This window comes from Vipera berus (genome assembly GCF_964194415.1).
Source record: "Vipera berus genome assembly, chromosome: 2".
NCBI classification, from domain to species: Eukaryota; Metazoa; Chordata; class Lepidosauria; order Squamata; family Viperidae; genus Vipera; species Vipera berus.
Window position 1 is genome coordinate 135,485,362 of NC_138203.1, and position 24,491 is coordinate 135,509,852.

Genomic DNA, 24,491 nt, shown 5'->3' on the forward strand with positions numbered 1-24,491 from the left:
AAGCAGGAGGACTTCTACCATCTCAGACAAGTCTAGCCTCTTCTTAAAAATCTCCAGTGATGGAGTGCCCACGATTTCTGGAGGCAAGCTGTTCCAACTGGATCCTCAGATCTTCCAATAGGTGAACTCATTATCTCTGTAAATGTGTCTATTCACATTGCTGGTAGTCTTTTCTTCCACCTTTCTCAAGATTAGAACTTGCTCCAGGGAGTTAGACCTTGGTTTTGTACCTAGACCTTTGCATAATGTGTCCAAAATAGGATAAATTCAGCCTGGTTATTTGCCTCTTGAGTGAAAACATTTGGTTGACTTGTTTGATGATCCATTGGGTTTTTTCCTTTGCTGTCCATGATGTTCTCAACACAAAATTTCAAAAAAGGGCAATATTCTTTTTCTATCTTACTTCCTCACAATCCAACTTCTGTTATTATAGTATCACATGGAATGTATTAGTTTGACTTTTCTTACAAGATCTAATCCATTGCATTTTCAATTATGAAAATAGTATCGTAAGCATAGCCTGTTACTGATGGTTCTTTCTCCAGTTTTAAAATAATGCGCACCTTTTTCCAATCCACTTTCCCTTAATATATTATGTATGTATGTATGTATCCAGCATATTAAAAGAAGAAAAAGTAACATTTACAATCTGCTCAAGAACAAATCAAGATAAATTCTCTAAAACCTTTCTCAAGTTATCATTAAATCCCTCCTCCCTTCAAAAAAAAATATCCATGTCTTTCTTCCTCCAGGTGCGTTTTCTTGAGCAACAGAATAAAGTGCTGGAAACAAAATGGGCTCTGCTACAGGAACATGACCAGAAAACTGTGAAAAGTAACATTGAGCCACTTTTTGATGCTTACATCAACAATCTTAGGATGCAGCTGAATGATCTGGAGAAGGAGAAAGTAAGGCTGGGTGGAGAGCTACATAACACCCAAAACCTTGTTGGCGATTACAAGAGCAAGTAAGACATTCATCTTACTCCCTCTTTTATGTATGTTTGTGCCAGCAAATCCGGGGTTTTTTTTATGCCTGGACTGGTCCCTGTGGTTTCCTTGGGAAGGTTTTCCAGAAGTGGTTTGCCATTATGTGCTTCCTTGAGTTGAAAGTAACTGGTCCAAAAACACTGAATTGGTTTTGTACCTAAGATGGGACTTAAAGCCACAATCTCTCAGTTACTAGTCTGGTGATTTAACTACTAACCCCAGCTGGCTCTTAATGTTTTCAGCTTTGCTCCCTCTTTTATACCCTTTGCTTATACTGCAGCTAAGGATCTCACATAACTCTTTGCACCTAAAGATCTCACAACAGGTTCTTTTAAAACTAAAAGTGTCAAAGTGATTTACCAGCTAGGTGTGAGGGGGTAAAACAGCCACAGATTGGCGCTTGGCCATCAGGTGCTCTGCATGTACATGGATTTCAACTCCCTAAGATCTCAGCATAGTTAATATTCCTGGGCTGCATAAATTCAGGTGACCATTACATTCACAGAGAGAACCATAGAACTGCTATTTGCAGATGACTGAACAAGCCAACGATTCACCAGCCACATCTGAGAATCGGGGATATTGTCAGGACCCTTTAAAAAACTTTCAAGCAGTGCAGCATCTTTACCAGATTTCTCTAAGAAGATGTTATTTTTTCCCCCTCCTCCACTGGCCCAAATAGGTACGAAGATGAGATCAATAAGCGTACGGAAGCAGAGAATGACTTTGTACTCCTCAAGAAGGTGAGAGTCTGCATGCAGTGTGAACACTTTGCAAAAAGGCAGCCCTTGCTATGACGTTAAAAGGTGGGGCTATCCCAGAAACAAGTATGATCTCAATTAGGATATACATACATACTGTATACTGTACATACATACATACATCGCATAAGGATAATCAGGAAGTAATAACGGACTAATAAACAGTCCTTTAACTTCTCACCATGTGTTTCCTTCTTAGGAAGTGGATGCTGCCTACATGAACAAAGCAGACCTAGAAACTAGGTTACAATCTTTAGTTGATGAGATTGATTTTCTCAGACTCCTACATGAAACCGTAAGACTCAATATTATTTTCTTTGAATTCTGGTCATTGTATTATGCAAATATATTTTATGTCCTGCCAAAGAGATAGCTACACTATTCATTTACTTTCTTGAACTAGTTTGAGAAGTCCCCTCCTCCTCACTCTTAGATAAGATGGTGCTATAAACAGGGTTGCTAAACAGAACTTTGTAGCATACTGTAATTTGTTATAAAATGGGAAGGAAGGAAGGAAGGAAGGAAGGAAGGAAGGAAGGAAGGAAGGAAGGAAGGAAGGAAGGAAGGAAGGAAGGAAGGAAGGAAGGAAGGAAGGAAGAGCACAAAGTAAAGGATATCAGAGGAAAGGCAAACATTGAAAATGGAGATAATTATTAAGACTAGCAACGGTGGGAACAAAGTTTATACCTTTAAATTGTCATATTAAAATCAAAAGATGTTGACATTTCTCAAGGAGTTTAAAGAACTTTAAGAATTTCAAAATAGGATCAGAGTTAATTAAGAATTTTCTAAGAAATCCTGCAGTTTCAGAATCTAATGATAAATGCTCTCATCAGGAACAGTCATTTCATATTCTTTTACTCCAATATTTACTGATCCTTTATGGATTCAATGAAAATTACTAAAAGTAAAGAAATTATGCAAAATGAACACCCCCTTCCCATTTCCTTACTTACCTACTAATAGAAAGGAACGCTAGCTCTAACCTTTGAATTAGGTTCTTGCCAAGGCCTGATCATTTTATGTATGTTTTCTGAGTGGACTATTCCCGTAACATGTGCAGGAACTGGCAGACCTACAGAGGCAGATCTCGGACACTTCTGTGATTTTGTCCATGGACAACAATCGCTACCTGGACCTCGACAGCATCATTGCGGAAGTCAAAGCCCAGTATGAAGACATTGCAAAGAAAAGCCGGGCTGAGGCTGAAGCTTGGTACCAAAGCAAGGTAAATCATCACCAAGGGAGTCGGGTGGGTGAGCTATTACACTGAAGTCACTGTAAGAGGCGGTCAAATGTTTTCTTCCAGAATTGGAATTTAGCAAAGTCAGGTGCTGAAGAGACATTGCCTCTTCTCCTTTCTCATTGTCCCCCCAATCGTTTATTGTAAACGTATTACTAGTCAGGGAAACCGCATCCCATTCTGGCCTCTTGTAGAGTACAAGGATTGAAAATCCGATTCCCTCCTATTTCTCTTACAATTTGCTTCAGTGTTTACATGCCTGCTTTCCCAACCTGGTGACCTCAAGAACACCCTCCCTACTTCTCAGCTAGCATTGCCAATGACTTTTGACTAGGAAATCTGAGGTTTCCTTTCCAAAGTACACTAAAGCACCAGACTGAGGGAGACTGATAGACGAACAGATAGATATACTTTCAGAAATGAATAAAACTGACTCATTCAGATAAATGAAAATTAAGCTTTGGTGGCTGCTTTCCACCATCTTTTCTTCAGTACGAGGAACTCCAGAGTACTGCTGGAAGGCACAGTGATGATCTTCGTAACGCCAAGCATGAGATTTCAGAACTAAACCGACATGTCCAGAGAATAAAGGCTGATATTGAAAGTGTGAAAAAGCAGGTAGGTTACTGCATTCTCCCAAAGTTATGATCATACTGTGCTCCCCAGTTGAAAAACTTTACTTTTTCATCCTTAATATAATGCTACCTCCTCTGTGATCATTGCCCTCTTCCTTATGCAACATGCTAAATCCCAATGAAACTACGAGTACCGACACCCAGGGCTTTTTTTGTCATAGAACGCTCAGAATGGAGTTCCGGCACCTTTTTTGGATGGAACCTTGTAGGGTAGGCAAGGCGGGTTGTATGATATGTGTGAGTTCTGGCACCTTTTTCTTTTACAAAAAAAGCACTGCCGACAACATTTTTATATCAACTACCAAATTCGAGAAGCTTTGAAGTAGTCGAATACCAAAGTACCACTATAGATGAAACACAATAGGACACACAGATAAACTACCTCTTTACATCACCTGCCTGCAAAACAAAGTACAATGCAGCATCTATCATGCTTATCCACATAATGTCCCCATACCAATTTTTTTTTCAAACAGCTGTAAATTTCCTGGCTAGCATGCAACTGCAAACAGTCATCTTTTCCCTGGTCCACACACTTCTTTCAACTTTCCATTTCAGGGAACCCTTGACACATGACAGTAATGACGCCTGCCCATTATCATTGTAAGTTGTTGCAGTTGTCAGGCAAGGTGATGTAATTGCTTCACTTATCAATTTTGTGATTGCCTTGCTTAATGCCCCCCCTTAGCTTTCCCCAATGCTGTCATTAAGCAGAGCGTGGAATGCCTCAGGTGTGGAAGGCCCTGGGAGGCTTAGCATAGGCCCAGGAATGCTTGCCGGATTCTCCCAAGATCTCCCTGACCCCTGAGGCACCCTCCCTTGGGGTCCCCACATACCATGGGATGCTCACCCCCCCTTCCCTTAGGCACCACACCCTCCTCATACCAGCCCTGGAGCTTGCACTGGGTAGAAGGGCAGGCCTTTCTGCCCCACAGCATCCCTGGGCTGTGTGACCTCATCCCATTTTCAGAGGAACCACAATTCATATGGGGTTTAAGGGGCCTGGTGAGGTGGGAAGCAGGCCCAGGACAGGACGGACGGTGGGAGAGATAGGCAGAGGGAGCAGCTGCAGCACACCTCCAATCATAACTTCAACACTGGGTTGGAAGTAATTTGGGGGGTGGTTTCTGTCATAACTTCAAACAGTCATAAGTCGAGGATTACATGTAGACAGTACTTCATCCTGTCAAGAATAAGGCAACATGGCTGACACTGCTACTGCACTAACTGTCCTAAAAATTGTTGGGAAGAAGGCAATCCTGTCACTGACCACGAAACAATAAACCAATTGTTCCATATAGGATACTGAAAATTTCCCATTTGATTGCAAGCTTAAATACTTCCCTCTCGGAGTTGTGGGTGCTTCATCACTGGAGGCTTTCAAGAAAAAATTGGACAACCATTTGGTATAAGGACTCCTGACTTGGGCAGGAGGTTCAACTAGAAGACTTCCAAGATTCCTTTCAGCCCTATGATTTTATACTCAAAATGGTTCTTCCAAAGTTGGAATATCTTGCACATAATCATATTATTTCTTTAATACCATCCATGCTTACAATGTTTGGAGCAGGTGGCCCTTGACATTTTGGGTGTGCCTTTAGAGATTCTACAAAAGCCCAAGGATGGGTCTTGGCCCAATTTAAATTAGCTTATGGGATAATATAACTGAAAATATTTTGATCTGTTCTGAAGGGAAGACCCACTATGCTAATTTCTCTTTCCTTCCTCCCCTAAGTGTGCTAATCTACAGGCAAAGATTGCTGAAGCAGAAGACCGAGGCGAACTGGCGCTCAAAGACGCAAGGCAGAAACTGACTGAACTTGAGGATGGTCTTCAGAAAGCCAAGCAAGATATGGCCAAACAACTCAAGGATTATCAGGAGCTACTGAATGTGAAGCTCGCCCTAGATATTGAGATTGCCACCTACAGAAAGCTTCTGGAAGGAGAAGAAGATCGGTCAGTGATAGCCCATCTAAGTAGATCTTTAAAAGTCTTGCCATTTTTTGGTGAAAGTCCTCAAACTCCGTAAAAAAAAATATCCATCCCCATTAGCATCTAGTTCTGTGGGCACAGTGAACCTCTTTCTCTTGAAGTTCATCCTTCAGTATCCCCAAGGACATGATGACTTTGCAACACTAGTCAAGCAACATTGGTTTTCTTTCAGTCAGCTGTATATACTCAGAATATGTTTGAATTCTTACCCATGCTCGACTTCTGCTTTGTTTCTTGACAGATTGTCAAGTGATACAGCTGGTGCAGTGAACATCTGTAAGTATGGTGAAGAATATATTGGATCTTTGCTGTACAGTAGTGATTAAGAGGTTCCTTGCCTCTATTTAGATGGAGAAAACTGCACTTGGTGCTGTCCTGCCCTCTCTCTTCCCCTACAGTTGTAGGGTTTGCAGTCATAACTGGGGCAATGACACTAGCAGAGCACAGCAAAGTTCTTGGTAGTATATTATGTCAACATAGTAGCACGGGTATGGGGTGAAAATTTGCATCTGTTTCTATCTACTTTTTTTTAACATCTGTAGAATGCCATAGGACAGAATTCAACCAATTTTTCAGGCCTCAGACAGCAACACACAAATCAGTAGGAACTCTGATCCATCACCAAATCTCACAACATGTTAGTAATTTTATCCTCAGATCTCATATGACCATGGAGTTCTTGCATTTAATCTCAAGCAAGTACATCATACTTTTTCATCTGACGTTTGCCACTATTGAGAAATCAAATAAACCATCAAGTTTCAAAATCATTTAATTTGGGGGAATGTTTGAAGGTCCTATAGGAAGGATGGACTTAACAAGAGTCCATAGTGATTACCCTTCGTATAATTTCTACACAAGGTACCAGTAGCTATCTTTCTTAGAACAGAAAATGCCTGGGCTCTTCTCTAAGTCTGTCTCTTCTTTTCGCAGCTGTTTTCTCTTCACGTCTTTCACGAAGTTCGGCTGCTGGCAGCAGTCTTGGCTACAGAAGTGGCTTTAGCCTGGGCGGAGGTAGTTACTTTGCAGTAGGAGGAGGTGGCAGCAGCAGCAACATCAAAAGTGTGGACCAGGGAGATGGCAGCAGCAACATCGAAAGTGCGGACCAGGGAGATGGCAGCAGCAACATCGAAAGTGCGGACCAGGAAGATGGCAATTCTTCTAGCACAAATTTGGCCTCTTCTCCTCCAACAAGTCACACAAGCTAAAGTTCCAGTCTCTTGCACTTATGAAATGAAACACGTGAACAATGCCTTCTCTGGACCTCTCTCTGTACAGTATAGGTAGCCCTCACCTTATGACCAGAACTGAGCCCAGATTTATGGTTGTAATTGAGTCCACACGATCGCCTCACTTAATGACCACCATGCAATCTCTCCATTGTGGTTATTAAATGGACCAATGGATCCCTTAGAGACTGGTAAAGGTCCTGGGAGGCCAGACGCAGGCCCACATTAGAGCAAATCACACCTGTCTTGCATTGGAGCAGCCCCCCTCCCCCCCGAATCTGGAGGCCTCTCTTGAACAGCTTCCCATCACTCTGGGTCCCACACCCTTGGAAACCCCCTACTCCGCTCTACTTACTTTTTCCGAAAGCCACCTTACCCAAGGAGATTCATTGTGCGATCATCCTACACAGAAGCCATATGATACCATCCTGGAAATGGGTGTCATTTTGTAAGTTGGATAGCCCAAAACAGCCCCTGCATAGGAACACTGCATAGTGGATTTTTCTTTCAGCTTTTTCTGAAAGGCTCTCTCTGAAGATTGCTTTTCAGAAAGGCAGCTGCTTTGCTGTTTTCCTCTACAGAAGCCATATAGTGTCATTCCAGAAGCAGGCACCATTTTGGAAATGGCCGCAATTCTTGGATTCAAGAATTATGGCCGCTCCCAAAATGGCGCCTGCTTCAGGATGATTTAAAGTGGCCTCTGCCACTCCCAAAATGGCACCTACTTTGAGATGGCACCACACAGCCCTTTTATAGGAAGACCAAATGGCAGATCAGCTTTTTTCTCCAAAGATTGATCTTCAGAGATCGCTTTTCAGAAAAAGCAGCAGTCTATCCACTGTCCAGCCTTCCTATACACAGCTTGCTTCATGCCATCCCTAAAATGGGTACCATTTTGGGAGCGGACGCAATTCTCAGAATGTGAGAATTGCACCATCTTCCAAAACGGCACCTGCTTCCAGGATGCCATCATGTGGCTTCTATGTAGGAAAGCCACATGGCACATCAGCTGCTTCTCCTTGGGAAATGTGATCATTGAAAAAAGTAAGTGGAACAAGTCATGACTGGGGGGAAGGCAGCCCAAGGATATGGGACCCATTGAGGCAGGAAGCAGGCCTGAGGGACCCAGCAGGGCGGGATGAGGGGGAAAGATAGGCAGGTAGGGGCAACTGCAGTGATCCTGTGATCAGTCGGAAGAGTGGCAGATTGCAAAGCACCCTAATTTTGTTCATGTGACTGCCAGGCATATAGTAGCCAGAATTTTGGATACAGATTGTAAATCCCTTTGTTCATTGCCATTGTAATTTCAAACTTGAATGAGTGGTTGTAAGTTGAGTGCTATCTGTATTCATACATGTGTTGTTTGCTTTGTATTCAGCTTTTGTATAAGACAGGCCATTTCTCTGATTGTATGTAAACAACACTCTGCTTTTCAAATGAGTCAAACTGTATTATAGAGGATAGGCTTGTGTTCTGATTTTGCCTTCTTTCATCCAACTCAGATTTCTACATTTTTCAAGGTTTGTATAAACTATCTGATCTTCTGGGGGGTGCTTTTGTGCTTGAAATATATACTTTGAAACATGCCTTTACTTTTCAGCGTGTATCCAATAAAATAGACATCGTAATTTATAAAAAATATCCAGCTATTTTAAATATCCAGTATAAACATGATTATGAGGCAAGTCATTAAAAATAAGTCTTGACACTACTGCAATAGTTAGGAAGTAGGCCAGAACTATAATGATTACTGCAGATAGGCGAGTTCAGACACCTATGATCTTCAGGATGTTTTGAGATGATCTGAACAAGGCTCTTCCCAGTCAACAAAATTCCTGGCCATAGAGGACTTCTGGGAGGGGGAATGATTCTTTCAAGTCAGTGCTGTCTCCTGATGACTGCCTGGAGAAGTTCCTGCAGTTTTCTTGGTAGGAAAACTACATTCGTCATTGAATGGATTCTCTGCCAATATGCAAAAACAAATAATTATTGATTGGCCATGTATGGAATGGATGCCTGTTTCTGCTCTGACTGCAGGGGCTGACACTTTATCAGTTCCCAGTGCACTTCCCAGTATTTGAGTGGTTGCCACAAAGAGGAGGGGATCAACTTATTCACCAGAGGGCAGGACAAGACACAATGAATGGAAACTAAACAAGGAGAGAATCAACCTGGAATTAAGGAGAAACTTCCTAACAGTGAGGACAATTAACCAGTGGAACGGCTTGCCTTCAGAAATTGTGGGTGCTTCATCACTGGAGGTTTTTAAGGAGAGACTGGACAGTCGCTTGTTTGAAATGGTACAGGTCTCCAGCTTGAGCAGGGGTTTGGACTAGACCTCCAAGGTCCCTTCTAGCTCTATTCTGGTTCTTAAAAAATGGGTCTGAAGTGGTTCAAGTGAGTTAGCATTGGGACTATTTTTGCCTTGAATACTTTTAGTATAGAGGTCAAGGTTAAACTATTTGTAATTAAATAGTTTATATATAAAAAGGGACGCGGTGGCTCAGTGGGTTAGGACGCTGAGCTTGTCGACCAGATGGTCGGCAGTTTGGCGGGTCAAATCCCGAGTGCCGCATAGCAGAGTGAGCGCCTGTTACTCGTCCCAGCTTCTGCCAACCTAGCAGTTCGAAAGCACGTAAAAATGCAAGTAGAAAAATAGGGACCACTACGGTGGGAAGGTAACAGCGTTCCGTGTGCCTTTGGCGTTCAGTCATGCCGGCCACATGACCACGGAGACGTCCTCGGACAAGCGCTGGCTCTTCGGCTTTGAAACGGAGATGAGCACCGGCCCCTAGAGTCGGAAACGACTAGCACGCATGTGTGGGGGAACCTTTACCTTGTTTATATATCTTTTAATACTTGTCTCAGCCCTTGCAGAACTTCTTTTAAAATCATTTATCCATGACCTTATGTTGGTAAAAACCATTCTTAAAGAAATTTGCTTATTCAATAGGTTCCCCATTTATTTGCCAATTACATTTCATGTCTTTTTGGAAATGTCATCACTTTTTATTTAGTCTTATTGATGTTTAAAAAATTAAGAACACAGTCATTTTGTTATTTTTCACAATCAATTTCTCAGGCTTATTTGACTGTGCCAATGGAACGATATCATCAGCATATAAAAGGATATTATTGAATTCATTATGGATTTTTGGCATATGAATATCTGAAGCATACAGGAATGCTGGAATAACATTGACATATAGGTTAAAAAGAATCGAGGCTAGAATACAACCCTAACAGGATTATGGGTAGGTATACTTTCAGTTACAGAACCATTTACACTGGTATGGACTTTCAAACGGGTGTTTGAGTACAGGGACTTAACCAAGAGTAAATGTTTGAGTTCCATATTTAAGTTAGCCAATTTCTTCCACAAAATATTTGTTTATAGGATCAAAAGCTGCACTGAGATCTATAAAGGTAGTAAGCAGTTTCTTGTCATTAGTTAGTTGTTTTGTTATAAGATAGTGTAAAATAAAACAATTGTCTATTGTGGAACACTTTCATATAAATTCAGCTTATTCCTCCACTAAGAGATCTATTTTCAGTCTTCTATTTTGTCAAAAGATGTTTTGCACATATTTTATCCACAATTCCAATAAGGCTTATTAACCTATTAATTTTTTGGGTCACCCTCATCTCCCTTTTTATATATAGGGACTATTATGGCAACATATGATTGGGATAAAACCTTTTACTTATATATGGGAGAACAGCCCTGCTAACAATGGTGCCCACCAATCAATATATGTCTTGAAAAGTTCTGGAAGTAGAAAATCTTCTCCAGATGCCTTATTAGATTTCAGGTAATGAATTTGATTTCTGATACTAACATTGGAGGACAAAGAATATCAGTAATTTGCTTACAATGGGAGGCCCTGGTTAGGTTTAATAAATAGATTTGCATAAAAATCCTCCAAAATTGAAGCTGCAGCATGAATATTGAATTGGAATACACCTGGTATAATATTCTAGAAGAAAATTAAATTTGTCCCCTTTGCTGAAAATTCCAGATCTAACCATATTTTAGCCATGTATGAAGCTTTTTTAGAGGCATGTTTTATAGTATTAACAGAGGGATAGAATCAAGATCACGTGAAGTACTAATATCACTTTACAATGCCTTGGTAAGGCCACACCTGGAATACCGCATCCAGTCTTGGTCACGATGTAAAACAGATGTTGAGACTCTAGAAAGAGTACAGAGAAGAGCAACAAACATGATTGGGGGACTGGAGGCTAAAACATATAGGGAACGGTTGCTGGAATTGGGTATGTGTAGTTTAACGAAGAGAAGGGTGAGGGCTGACATGATAGCAGTGTTCCAATATCTCAGGGGCTGCCACAAAGAAGAGGGAGTCAAGCTATTCTCCAAAGCACCTGAAAGCAGGACAAGAAGCAACAGATGGAAACTAGTCAAGGAGAGAAGCAACCTAGAACTAAGGAGAAACTTCCTGACAGTTAGAACAATTAACCAGTGGAACAACCTGCCTCCAGAAGTGGTGAATGCTCCAACACTGGAAGTTTTTAAGAAGAGACTGGCCAGCCATTTGTCTGAAATGGTATAGGGTTTCCTGCCTGACCAGGGGGTTGGTCTAGATGACCTCCAAGGTCCCTTCCAACTTATTATTATTATTAGTAGTAGTAGAATGTCCCTGCGGCTGGTATTATGTATAAGATATAGTACTTGCTGTAATCATATAATAATCTAGAAGAAATAGTTTACTTATAACATTTCCTCACAATAAACATCCTAATGTGTGAGAAACTGGAGCTACTTTTGTAAATCAGAAGATGTGCATTGCTTTTAAGTCAATAGTGTGTGAAACTCAATCCTCAACTATGTGTCTTATAATGCAGAAAGACCACATTTTTTTTTCTTATGGAAGATGACTAGGCCCCATAACAGAAGTACTAGGGACCAGTTATCATCTCCCTGACCACTGGTCAAGCCAGAATGGAATCTGCATAGAACAGCTTAGGAAGTCACCAACACACTGATGCATACTTCCAACAGAGAGCAGATCACTTTGACTCCTGTGAAGAGGTAAGAATACTACGTTGGTTAGGTTCTAATGACATATTAGAGAAGAGTATAATCAGTTTAATCACAATATACAGCATGTACATAATTTACAATGATAAATAAATGGTAGAAAACTTTCACATGCTTTACTACAGAAGCAGTCCTTTGAAATGTAGTGATAAAACAAAATTAAAACAGTGTGAGTTACATTCAAGGCTCACTATTAAATGTTTACATTATTGGTACATACTGTAAAGCTTGGAATGTTGTCATTTACAACCTCAGAATAAACAAAATGTTTGTTACAAAATTTAAAGTATAATGTTCTGTGTGAAATGGGCTAAATGACCAGTATATAATTAAATTGGGATATTGGTCTTCTCAAACATTCCAAAGTAAGAATTGACACATTATGTTTCATGGGGAATAACAAATGCCAATTGCAGGGTTTAATCACAAAAGAATTGATATCAGTTAAATTAATATAGTATCCCAACTCCAAATAAACAATTTATAAAAATAAACAGTTGTAACCAATAGTTTCCAAAAAAAGGAGGGAAGGAAGGAAATTCCAAAGCAATTAATACTGCCATTCTGTAGAAGAATAAAGACAGTGGTAGGTGAAGGAATTGGCAATACTCTTCAATATAGACCTATATTTTAGTGACAATGACTCCACTGCCCACCTGCCATTAATTCTTCTGTACTGAAAAAGTACTCAGGTAGGTGCAGCATTTTTGAACAATGCTTCCATTTTACACTTTCTTCGCTCAAGAGCTTCTTGCTTTTTCCGTGCAATTTCTTCTTGAGAACACCTCCCACTTTTATAGTCTGCAAAGAGAAGGCAAACAGTCTGATGTGGCCACATTTACACAGTACCTTATGTTCTGCTGATCAGGACTAAGAGGAACTTTATTAATAATATGTTAGAATAATTCTTGCCCTCTAATTCTTGCAGAAACATCTACCAAGTAAAATAGGAGGGAGTCGCTTGTATCAAGGGCACTTTTAAAATCTTGCCCTCTTCAAGAACCAACTTACAGAGTCTAAGGGAGTGAAGCAGGAAGAGCAATTACTAAAATTTCAACTATTAGTTGTAAGTATAACTTGCACTGTCTCATTTCTAAACACGGATTTTGGCAACCTTGTTAAATAATTGTTACCATGCTGCAAACGATTTAAAAAAGGCAGAATGAAATTACTTCTAGCTAGATCCAAAGATCAGAAAAGATAACATTAATGTCAGGCAGATAAATCATAAACTAATACACCATGAAAAAACAAAGGGGCTGTAGGGAGGAACTAGCTCCTATAGCACAAATAAACTTGAACCCACACTACTACAGGATTTCTGCATTTTCTTTCTTTTTTTCCAACATAAAGCCCAAATGATATCAAAATGCCCTTCCCTTATAAGAAATCATTATATTCATGCCCCAGTAGTGGGTGCGCCAGGGAATCTGACTGATCAATAGAGGAACAGAAATTCATTATGGATGAAAAACATCCTTAATCTCATCTACCATGCCTTTATTCAGATACAGTACCTTATCTAGGGCAGAACAAACTTCAGATTTAACTAATGCTGCAGTTCCAGTGTACATTCTATAAAGTTCCAGGGATTCCCAGAGGATTCCATGAGTGAAGATGGCTTATTTGTAAGAACTGTGTTACTTTGAGAAGAATCCAGCAACACCTACCTTTTTCTGATGGTGCACAATCAATGCTCTTAACAACTGGCTTGCCATTCATGACCTTCTGAAATGGAATGTTTGGTGCATTTTTGCTTTCCCACAACCCTTTGTTAGTTCCAGAAAGACTGCCTACATTCACATTTTTATGGTCCAAAACAAGAGCTTGGGAACAACTGGTCTTTTTGAATATATATTTGGATTTTTCAGAAGATAACTGATTGCAGTTAGTTTTTATTTTGCTCACATCGTGGCCGTTCTGCCATTGCCTATTATTAATATTTATCTTCGCACTGGACATAGTGGCTTGGCCAGTTCCACACGCAAAGCTGCCTTGATGTCCTGTAAACGTATTTGTAGAATTTTCATTCTTCCTTGTTGCAATGGGTGGATCCAACGAAAAAGTCTTCCTGCCTGAATTCTTCTCAGTCTGCAGGCAAACGGAAAGCCCTTGACTTGGTCCTGACTGACGAAGGCTCTGCTCCAGATTGGAAGTACTCTTTGCCACTGATTTCGCTTTTCCAGTTTCCTTCATACCCATTTGGCTCTGTGTTTTCCTTTCTACATCATCACAAACCTGATAAAGCAAGTCGTCATCATCGTTACAGTGGGTGCCCCAAGAGGTATTGGATTCACAAAACAATTCTAGAACTTCATCTGAAAATTTGGGCTCGCTCCAATCATCAAATGAAAACATGCCTTTCTTTGACACAGATGTCTGTTGTGGACAATCAGAGCTTCTCTGGTTAACTGCTGTCTTTAGGTCATGGTGGTTTTTATTGGTAGAAACAACTGAGGCCTTGTAGCTTGTGCCATGCAGATGGCTTTTGAATTTCCCAGTTGACAGTTCAGCAAGATCTGAATATGAAATAGAAGTTCTTTTTTCAGAACTGGTATTTGTAGCATTTTTCAGGTGGGAAGGGCCATGAGGCACATTCCCGTTTCCAGATTTCACTGAAGTAAAATTATAGTCCAGAGTGTTGTTTTGCCTAGTTTTAGAAAATGAATCCACCTTGTTGGTTTTTAATGAGCTATCTTCGTGAAAAGGAATGATTTTGGTTTTTTCTGACTGAATGATTTGGTTTGACATGGAAACACACGACACCGGTATGGTACTGGAAGAATTAAAAACTCCAGTCTGGGCGATAGATGGCTTCTTGGAATTTACAGCCCATTTTTTTGATTCTCCTTTTTCCTCAGAAATACAAGCATCTTCTGCACTCTTCATCAATTCAGGCTCCTGACTAATTTGCATGAGAAGCGAATCATCAGGTAACATATCAGCATCCCAGTCATAGCTGTCGTCACTGAAAGTATTGTCAGGATTATTATTAGAAAGCTCTACACATGAAAGTGTTTGTACAGGGATTGTTTTAGATTTTTCAGTTAGAAGGCATTCTGAATACTGTTTAAGATTCATGGCACTTTGCCCTTGAGGTTTATCACTAACCAAAGGCTGCTCTGCCTCCGGCAAAGTACCCTTATCCTGCACAACAGAGATCAAGGAACAATTTAACACACCTTGGCTCAACCGGCCACTGCACTTTTGGGTAGAACAATCAAAAAGGTCATTTAGCGCCCCTTCAGCATCTAGGTCTATGGATTTCTGGCTACTGCTCTTAGGACTGTTAGCTATTTCAGTATTCTCCTTAAGTATTCCATGGGACAAAGTAGAGTTAATTGCAAGATGTTTATTCATCAATTGCCACTGATCTTCTCTCTGGACCTTGATATGATGCTCAGTTGATAGTTTTGCTGCTGACGAAACATGAATAGAATTTGGCTGCAAAAGGTTTTGTTCTTGGACTGCATCGATCAGATTTTTATCAAACTGCTTTGCTAACTTCATAAGTTCCTCTTCTCCATGTTTTAATTGATGAACTCTACATGAACAAGCAATGGGAAAAATATTACCAACATAAATTATTTGGAAATGGCTTATCTATTTATCTATAAATAAATAAAATAAATAAAATAATTATTGGAAGATGATCAATTGTTTCAAAATAAGATTCAACTCCTGCAAAAATTTAAATTTTTAAAAATTGTTCTTCATTTTTCAACAAAGAGCATACAAAGCGTTTTATATATAAATATCAGTAAAGAACAAAATTTATGCTTAAATACAAAGTATTGAACATAAATTGAAGCATTGTTTTTAAAAGGAAGTAAATGCCAGCAATACAACATATTCTAAAAAGCTGTCTGAAAGGTTTTAATGCTTGTCTAAGTTATGAATTTTAGCACTGCCCAGAACAGGATTAGTCTGAGGCTTCAGATTCAAAAGCTGAAGATGACCAGCCTGCAACCAAGAAACTAGCAGAAGAGAGCACATCTGAGGGGACACAGAGCAGACTGACCCAGCTGATGAAGACCTTGAATTTGGCAAAATCCCAAGGCCAGCAAAAAAGTCCCAAATTAAAAGAAAACAGGTTGTTTATTTAAAAGTAAGAATTGAGACTCAGAAGATAATTAAACTGATAAAAGGGCTAAATCAGTGATGGTGAACCTTTTAGAAACCGAGTGACCAAACTGCAACCCCAAACCCACTTATGTATTGTCGTGTGCCAGGTGGGCGTGGCCCATTGGGTGGGCGTGGCCCATTGGGTGGGTGTGGCTGCAGTGGTAACGGCAGACTGGGTGGGACTAAAAAGTTCAATCAATCAAAACCAAGAGTTAAATTCAAGATTTTACAAGATGCCAGGGAAAGAGGGGGACTCAAGGCGCCGAATTTGAAATTGTACTATGATGCGGTTGCCTTGACCTGGGTTAGTGATTGGCTTAATCTAACTAACAAGAGAATACTTCATCTTGAGGGATGGGATTTGGTATATGGATGGCATGCATACTTGCTTTATGATAAGAAGGTAGACAGGGCTTTTAAATCCCATATTCTTAGAAGTGCTTTATTGCGTGTCTGGAAAAAGTATTATTATAAGTTAAATTATAAAATACCGATTTGGGGAATTCCTGGACACGTGATAGAGGGCGTATCTATGGGAATGTGTATGGATATGGTTTCTTATAAGGAACTACTTAGATTGCAAGGGAATGATTGGCAACTTAAACCAGTAGAGGAGTTAAGACAAGAAAACATAAGTTACTCTTGGTTTCAATATACCCAATTGAAAGCTAGGTGGAAGTCAGATCAAAAGGTTGGCATCACAACTACAGATCAAAATTTAGTAAAGCAAATTAGAGATTCAAATTGTGCACATATAAAGAGGATATATAATGCTTTAATTGAATTGGATTCGGAAACGGAACTGGTTAAAGACTGCATGATAAAATGGGCACAAAATATTCAGGAACCAATTTCGTTGGACACTTGGGAGATAATTTGGGTCAGAAATGTTAAATTTACTCAGGCTCAAAATCTAAGAGAAAATTTTTATAAAATGTTTTATAGATGGCATCTGGATCCCAAGAAGTTGTCCAACATGTATCCTAATTTACAGTCTAAATGTTGGAGGTGTGGTAGTTTAGAAGCTACCTATTTTCACATGTGGTGGACTTGTAGAAATATAAAAGCTTTTTGGATTAAAATTTGGTGGAACATTCAAAAGATTTTTAAGAGAAAGATAAAGTTTTCCCCGCAATTGTTTTTATTGGGCATTGTTGTAGATTGTGATGTTAAAGAAACTAACTTGATGTTGAACATGATAACGGCAGCACGGTTACTGGTGGGACAATATTGGAAGAAGGATAGTTTGCCCACTGTAGAAGAATGGGTGTTTAAAGTTTCGAATCTTGCAGAAATGTCTAAGATTTCTGCTTATCTGAAGGATCATTCACAGGAAAGATATATTTCAGTTTGGAGGAGATGGATAAATTATATTCAAAACAAATATGGGACTAAAAAGTACCATTTAGCTTATGAGTAGATTTTAGTGGGATATTGTTATTGGTACGTTGTTGGTAGTTATGTTAAAAGAGAGTTAAAGCGCATTATGAATTTGGTTAATTGTATATTATGCATAATTTTTATTTAGAATATGATTATTGTAACTATAATCCTGTATTTAGCTCTTGGAAGTGGGGGGGGAAGTGGGTGGGTTTGGGGTGGGAGGGATTTGGGGATATATTGTAAAATTTTGTTTTTGTAAAACTCTTTAATAAAAAAAAAAGTTCAATCAATCAATTCTAACTTTGCGAATCTCCCCCCCCCCCGCAAGTAGTTGAAATTGATTAATTAATTAAACCTTTTTTTTCCCCACATGGCGACAAAGGCCTAAAGTGAAAAGGTTTTATAGGGCTGGGGCGACAGCGCTCGTACCCACAGAGAGAGCTCTGCATGGCACCTCTGGCACACGTGCCATAGGTTCGCCACCACGGGCTTAAGTGTTCTTTGTGGCAATCAGTGTTCCACTCAACCCCCTCTTCACCCCTCTCTTGACGTTCCTTTGGGCGTTCAGGATAACCCAGAAAAACTACATCTGGAACTGGAACCCTCTTAATTAATTTCTGATCTGGTGTTTTGCTCTTTGGACTATCTGAAAAGTAAGCTTTTGTATTTAAGCAGAAAGTCTGCAGTTTGCAATGTGTTGATATCATTATAATTCAGCATTTATAACTGCAACAAGCATTTAGGTTTGCATCAGAAGCTGGTTGACACAGGTTATATTTTGATTTTTATCTCACCTTTACTTTGTTCAGCTCAAGACAACATACTTGATGCTCCTGCATCCTATTTTCTTTCCCAAAGTACCCTGAGTTGAGAGAGGGTGATTGGCCCAAGGTCACTCAGTTGGCTTTCACGTCTAATAGAAGAACTCAGTCTCCAGCTTTCTAGCTCAGCACCTTTACCACCATGTTGAACTGTTCTCTGGTTTTCCTACATAGAAGTTTTGTGATGATTCCAAAAACTAAATAGCATGTTTTGCAACATACCTTGCCATATTTATTTTTGTTCTAGATCGTACTTTTGTTACTCCAGGAGTACAAGGAATTGCATCTTCACCAATCCACAGCCCAAGAAGAGATCCTTCATAACAGGCAGGTTTTTCATCCTAAATAGTAAGAATACTATCAATTTGATTAAATGGACATACAGGTGTTATGAATTCTAAATGCATTTCTGAATTTTCCAATAGTGAGATTGTCCTCAGGGCAAATGACAAATCTGCATGATGACATTACAGCACATGCTGCATATTACATACTTGTATCAGATATTAGGATACATAATCATGGGATTTTTGCAAATATATCATTGCACATGTATAATGATTGTGGCATCATCATGTTCTCTTGTGGATACTATTTTCAAACATTTATATCCTGATCTTCTATCAGACCTAATCTCAGAGTAGCTGAGTGATTAGTTTTAATACAATTACATTAAATTAGCTGTTTTTATTATTCAAATGCTACAGGTTGGACAATGTAAAAAAAAAGAGGATAACCAGGTAGAGGGAGATTTCTATACAGAGAACAAAAGTTTAGCTACTTTTTTGGATAATCTTATTCCATTTGGGATAGAAATACTTGCCACAAGCCTGACATTCCTGGAAATTTGTTGGTTACCCTGGTTGCCCTGGACAAGGATCTTACAGACCTTTTTGACTTGGAAAGAGGAATCATTTTGAAGGGCCACTTCATGATCTTCCTCCTCCATTGGCTCGCCCTTCAATCTATTTAAAGGCTGGGGAAAAGAGCGCCATGGGATAAGCCAGTGCCCAGGAAACTTGTGCTGTGTGTCCAAGGAGATACCTCTTCCTGTTGCAACTAACCAACTGAATGAGCAGTCCACTCTGGCTATAAAAATGAAAATCCAAGGAGAAGCATCTTTTCAAAGACTCTCATACAGACTGAACGTATTTTCATCTCTTGACTCTCTCCATGATAGAAGCCAATGTGTCATTTCCAGCTGGCTAGCTTTCCTGGGGTACGGGGTCATCTTTTGGGGTCCCAGGAGATTAAAGTAATTGGATAAGAGGGGGAGAACTTAGCAAGAGCTTTTGCTTCATCCATCAGACAGAAAATGACCCATGAGTCATTGGGGAAAGAAATCTTCCATCCTTCTGCTTCATCTCCTCCAAGCCAGCAACCTTTGGTCCTAAAGGCAGTGGGGAATGACTTCAATACCTTTGCAGGAGGGGCACAGTCTGTTTCTCTTCCCTGAGATCAACAAGGAACAGAGCTCCCCAAATGTATTTCCTGGTGCCCAATACTCAATGGGCAGCTGAATGCGGAATGTCAAAACAGGCAGGACAGGGACACTGCTAAGGTCTATAGCAGCATGGAAAGTCCACTGCCATGCTGGAACAGCATCAGCAAACCAGCATTCCATTTTTTAATGTTAGCACAAACCGGGAGAAGAGGAACATGGCAAGCACATTTGTACTACTACCCTTAGTTCGTATGGCTTATTTTCTGTATTCATATAATGAAAATTAAGTTCCAGTGTGTTCAAATGTTTTTTTTTCCCCTAAGGATTATCATCTTAAGGTAAAGCCAAATACCTCACATTCAGGAGGATCAGTATGTGAATGTTATCTGGTAATCTAAATTAATAGTTTAAGCATATCCTTGGGTAAATGAAGCCATTTATAATTGCTTGTTTGCAGAGTCAAGAATCCAATTTGGGGCTTCTGCTGCTGAGAAGCTTGTGTGAAACCATAGTTTGCCTGAATGACACTGAATCTGTAAAAAAGGTAATTTGGTCAAACAATTTAACAAACACTGGTCTAAATATCTATGGAGACTCTCAATCATCCAGGTCTTGGTCTTCCCAAAGATGCTTTTTAAAAAGACAACTGGACTTTATTTTTTCTTGAAGATGTTTCGCTTCTCATCCAAGAAGCTTCTTCAGTTTTGACTGAACCGTGAGGAATGGATTTATATTCCTTGCAGTCATCTGGTTGTTAGCACTTTGAAGGTCAGTCATTAGCTCTCTTGAGAGTAGCTAAGCCACTTGGGGGGTTTATCTGTGCCCTCAGGGTGACCTGAATCAGAATGCAAATTTATTGCCCTGTACACCGCCCTGAGTCCTTCGGGAGAAGGGCGGTATAAAAATTTAATTAATAATAATAATAATAATAATAATAATAATAATAATAATAATAATAATAATAATAATAATAACAACAACAACAACAACAACAACTGCTGAAAGGACTGTACTGTAGACAGGAGCTAGGTGCTATCATATCCCTCCACCTCTTGAGAAAGGGCTGCCCAATTTTAACATGGATGGCCTCTTTTACCTCTTTCCCACCAGCAATCCCCTCTGTCCAGAATGTGGATTTTGCTTTGTTTTCAAAAGAGTGGCCTCTCTTTCAAATGCAGATGGACTGAAAGAAAGCATGGCACAACATAGCAGAACAAACCAATCAGAACAAGATTCAGTAATCCATCTGCACTTGAAAGTTTTGGGAAAAAATAGGTTGTTTATTTTTTTTACTGGACATGCAGGCTGCTCTAATCAAAAGCAAATTCACATAAAAGAAAGTACGAAATGCCAAATTTGTAGAGTTGCATCTTAGGAAAATCATTACCTGAGGAGCAATTCGATTAACAATTTCTGAGATCTCAACTGTATGTCCACCAACTGTCAGTTTCTTTTGACTGTTGCCTAAAAAAAGAAGAAATTGCTGAATTGGAATAAGAAAGACAGCCCCTCTACCTTAAAAGCAGGCCAAGATTGGCTAATGTGTGAGCACGCTGTTTCCCATTGAAGAAATGCATGAAACTCAAGGAGAATGACAAAAATAAGACGACAAATTAAATATTAAAAACAACCACATTAAGGACAACAAATATTAACAACCAGACATCACAATAACAGACACTTTGTCTTTTAGGTTCAACAGACAACAATAAAGGACCAAGCAAAAGGTAGAATAGCCACAATTTACTCCATAGTACTTCTCTATTTACCATATCAAATGCTGCTGTAAGGTCTATGAAAGCAGCAAACAGAGGTCTCCTCTTATAAAGAGGACTTCTGATAAAACATGAGGGGCTGAGGAAACAAAATGATGGATCATTGAACAAATCAACCCAGAGAATTTTTGGTTTTTGCATTTTAATTATGTGTTCTACCCAGTCACCAATGTCAAGTGGGCAACTATAAAACTTAAACAAGTACAACATACCATTACAAGCCCATCAGAGAAAGGACAAACACAAAACAGCAAAAAGGACAGTAAAAATTCAAAAAGCAAGCAAGGCCTATTTCTATTTGGCAAATTAACAAGCTCAGTTCTTGGCAAGACAAGCTGGGGAGAATGCTTTGTAATGAGGTTCCACCACAAAGTTGACCCACTTCACACTGGAAGAAGGGAGCCCAAGAGTAAAGCAATGAAGTCTTTAAAAGGCTACACAAGCATATTTAACCTCAGATTTCCTTTTGGATAGCCTGGTCCTAGACAATAGCGTGGACATTATTAAATTATATACCGTTATACCTTGTTTTGAAAATGCTTTAATGGAAAATAGGCTCAAACATTTATAAATAAACTACCTCTTGCAGTTATTTTTCAATAGATATGAGTTACTATAGTTCAGCACTGTATATGGTTAGGATGTTCTAATCTAGGGTTTGTAAACACACATTTTGAAAGATAAATTTACTTAGAAAAAATTTAAATTTAACAATAATTACCTAGTTTATATGTTGTAGGTGACTGAGGATCCCAAAAGATCTCTTGTTGCATGTCAATTTCATTTGTAGGAGAACTGAAAGTAGGCAACCGTGATCTGCTCACCTGAGTTCTCTTTGGTGTTTTATACAAAGATCTTTCTATGGAAAAACATAAAACAAGCAAAGCACCCATTCAAAATGGACATGTATATATGAGCTTTGGTAAATGAAACTACGAAAGTTATGAGAAATTATCTAGGCAATTGGTGGCCAAAATTGCTCCCAAGTGTTTGGAGTTCCATGCCAGCTAAGCAAATCCTAATGAGAAAGGCTTGTCCAGCTACCTACATTGAGTTAAAGGGGACAGGATTTTGTGTGACATCAGCTCCCTCACCTGCAATCTGGATCCCTATCCCTCCTGATTAATGAAAGCTTCCATTACTATCCCTGGGAGGCCAGATTATGCATTCTAATTTGTTTAATCCAGCAATTCTGGATTAACCTGTTTGAAACATCCCTTTCTTGGGAGAGTGTTAAAAAGGTGGTGGAGCTGCAATTGCAGATAATCCTAGAGGAAATGGATTATCTAAACCCATTTCATTCACCTTTCAGGCCTGGGCATGGCCCTGAAATATTAATCTTACTTATGGATAACTTCTGGCAAAACCAAGGATACTGCGATTCTCCTGGAGTTGCTTGATTTCTCAGAGGTCTTTGATACCATTTATCACGCTATCCTTTCAGATTGCCTTTGGCTTTGAGGGTTGGAAACAGAGAGCACTGTTTTGCTATAGTGTTTTTTTTCTCCTTACAGTGGAAGTGCTATCATTGATAGTGGGAGGTAGAAATCAAGATGTATGCTACAAAATCTCATATTCCTGAAGAAGAAACTGAATGAAAAAACCTTCAGTTTGTAGTTCATACAACGATATAATATTCTTGGAGATCTTGCAGACCCACAGGATAAGAACTTTATTTTTTCTGAAGCTGTAATAAATGCATAAATGTCTTAAGTGCAATGCATTTAACTCCCTATCTAAAAGCCCTACTTACGGATCCAGCAGGAAAAAGCATAAAGATCCTAGAAATAATGGGAAACAAGTATTATAAATTAGGAAAGGATCCGTTAACAGAGAGGGGGAGAGGGACTTTGGATTTTAATATGGTACCCGATCCGCCACTGTTCCGGTTAAGTCCAGATGCTTCCGATTACATCTCCCATCAGTCTCAGCTGGCATGGGACAGCGAGAGCTGCGTTCCAAACTCGCTACCATTCCTTGGGAATAAACCATGGAATCCAGTGCTTTTGCTCAGGATGAAGCTAAGGTGATGCGCGGGCAGAGGAGCCACATCGCCCAAAGCTGGGCTGAAAGGTGCAAATACCAAGGACAAACGGCTCCGCAGGCTTCTCACCCTCTGCTCTGTTTTCGCTACAGGGACCCTCGCCACATTGGGCACTCTCAACAGCAGCCCTTCGTCTATTGCTCCGCCTTGCCGGGCTCGTTGCGATCAGCTTTTCAGTCCCCGTTACCGACGCCGCTTGCCGACGCCTGTTTGCCATGGCAGAATCCAGCCGCTGCCTCCATACCCGTCTAAACCGCTCGCAATGTCGCCATCTTTCTCGGAGCCAAAACGTAGTCGCTGATTGGCCAAATCTGGTCCCGCGTAAGCGGGTGATTGGCCGTACTCACTTTAAGAAGAAGAAAAAAAAAAGAGGCGTGGTGTCTTAAATGCGCGCGGTTCGGTTTTAAGCAAAGTTGCGGCTTTCTAGTTTCTTTCCCGCTTGGATTGAAGGGAGAACGCTCCCTTAGAGAACGCTGTGAGCGATTAGGGGCTTTAAGAGAAACTTAGCTGTCAGATCAACTGCAGACGGGACTGGTTGTCAGCCACGAGAACTTTGCGCTTGCAAAGTATCTTTCTTACATGAAAAAAACAACAACAGGAAGGCAACATCCTATATGCTCCGACTGACTGACAGACTGACGGCTGTTAAAGCGCTAACCATCGTTGCAAGCTAGTCTGCCGGACTAGAAGGGGGCACACGAACTTATGCGAACCTTTGTAAGCACCGTTACAGTATTGTTCAACTTTTTCAAACGACTTTATTCCACTAGGTAGGGCCTTTTTGTGTGTGTGTGTGTAGATGGGAGTAGCTTTTAACTAAGTTTGAGAAATAAGATGATTTTCTAAACAGACAAATAAGGTGGCTTTTTAAACAGAACAGGGAGAAAGAGCAGCATATCCAATTTTCTCCTTGCTTAAATTATCTCCCTTTCAACAATTAGAAGTACCTCCCTTCCCCGCCCCCATACACACCTCTAACTGGCATATT

At 39.9% G+C, this 24,491-nt stretch overlaps 2 protein-coding genes across 3 annotated transcripts in view; one reads left to right on the forward strand and one right to left on the reverse strand.

Moving 5' to 3' along the window:
- LOC308662144 (keratin, type II cytoskeletal cochleal-like) overlaps positions 1-6,828 on the forward strand; it is a gene marked incomplete at both ends in the record, with an annotated part of 33,599 nt that extends 26,771 nt beyond the window's left edge. The window contains one exon of the mRNA XM_081317635.1: positions 6,653-6,828. Coding sequence (XP_081173761.1) covers positions 6,653-6,828 — 176 coding nt within the window. The remainder of the gene's footprint in view (positions 1-6,652) is intronic.
- A 5,124-nt stretch (positions 6,829-11,952) lies between these two features.
- On the reverse strand, positions 11,953-23,787 carry ETAA1 (ETAA1 activator of ATR kinase). 2 transcript variants are annotated; one of them, XM_081319478.1, is made up of 6 exons: positions 23,573-23,787; positions 22,181-22,318; positions 21,072-21,148; positions 18,463-18,581; positions 13,582-15,455; positions 11,953-12,712 (listed from the first exon to the last, which is right to left on the reverse strand). In XM_081319478.1, the coding sequence occupies exons 1-6, from the start codon at positions 23,718-23,720 to the stop codon at positions 12,600-12,602; spliced, it is 2,469 nt and encodes an 822-aa protein (XP_081175604.1). In that variant the 5' UTR covers positions 23,721-23,787; the 3' UTR covers positions 11,953-12,599. The 2 variants fall into 2 exon arrangements, with proteins under 2 accessions (XP_081175604.1, XP_081175605.1); XM_081319479.1 differs by having other exon boundaries at positions 22,284-22,318; positions 23,573-23,678.
- Positions 23,788-24,491: the final 704 nt, after the last annotated feature.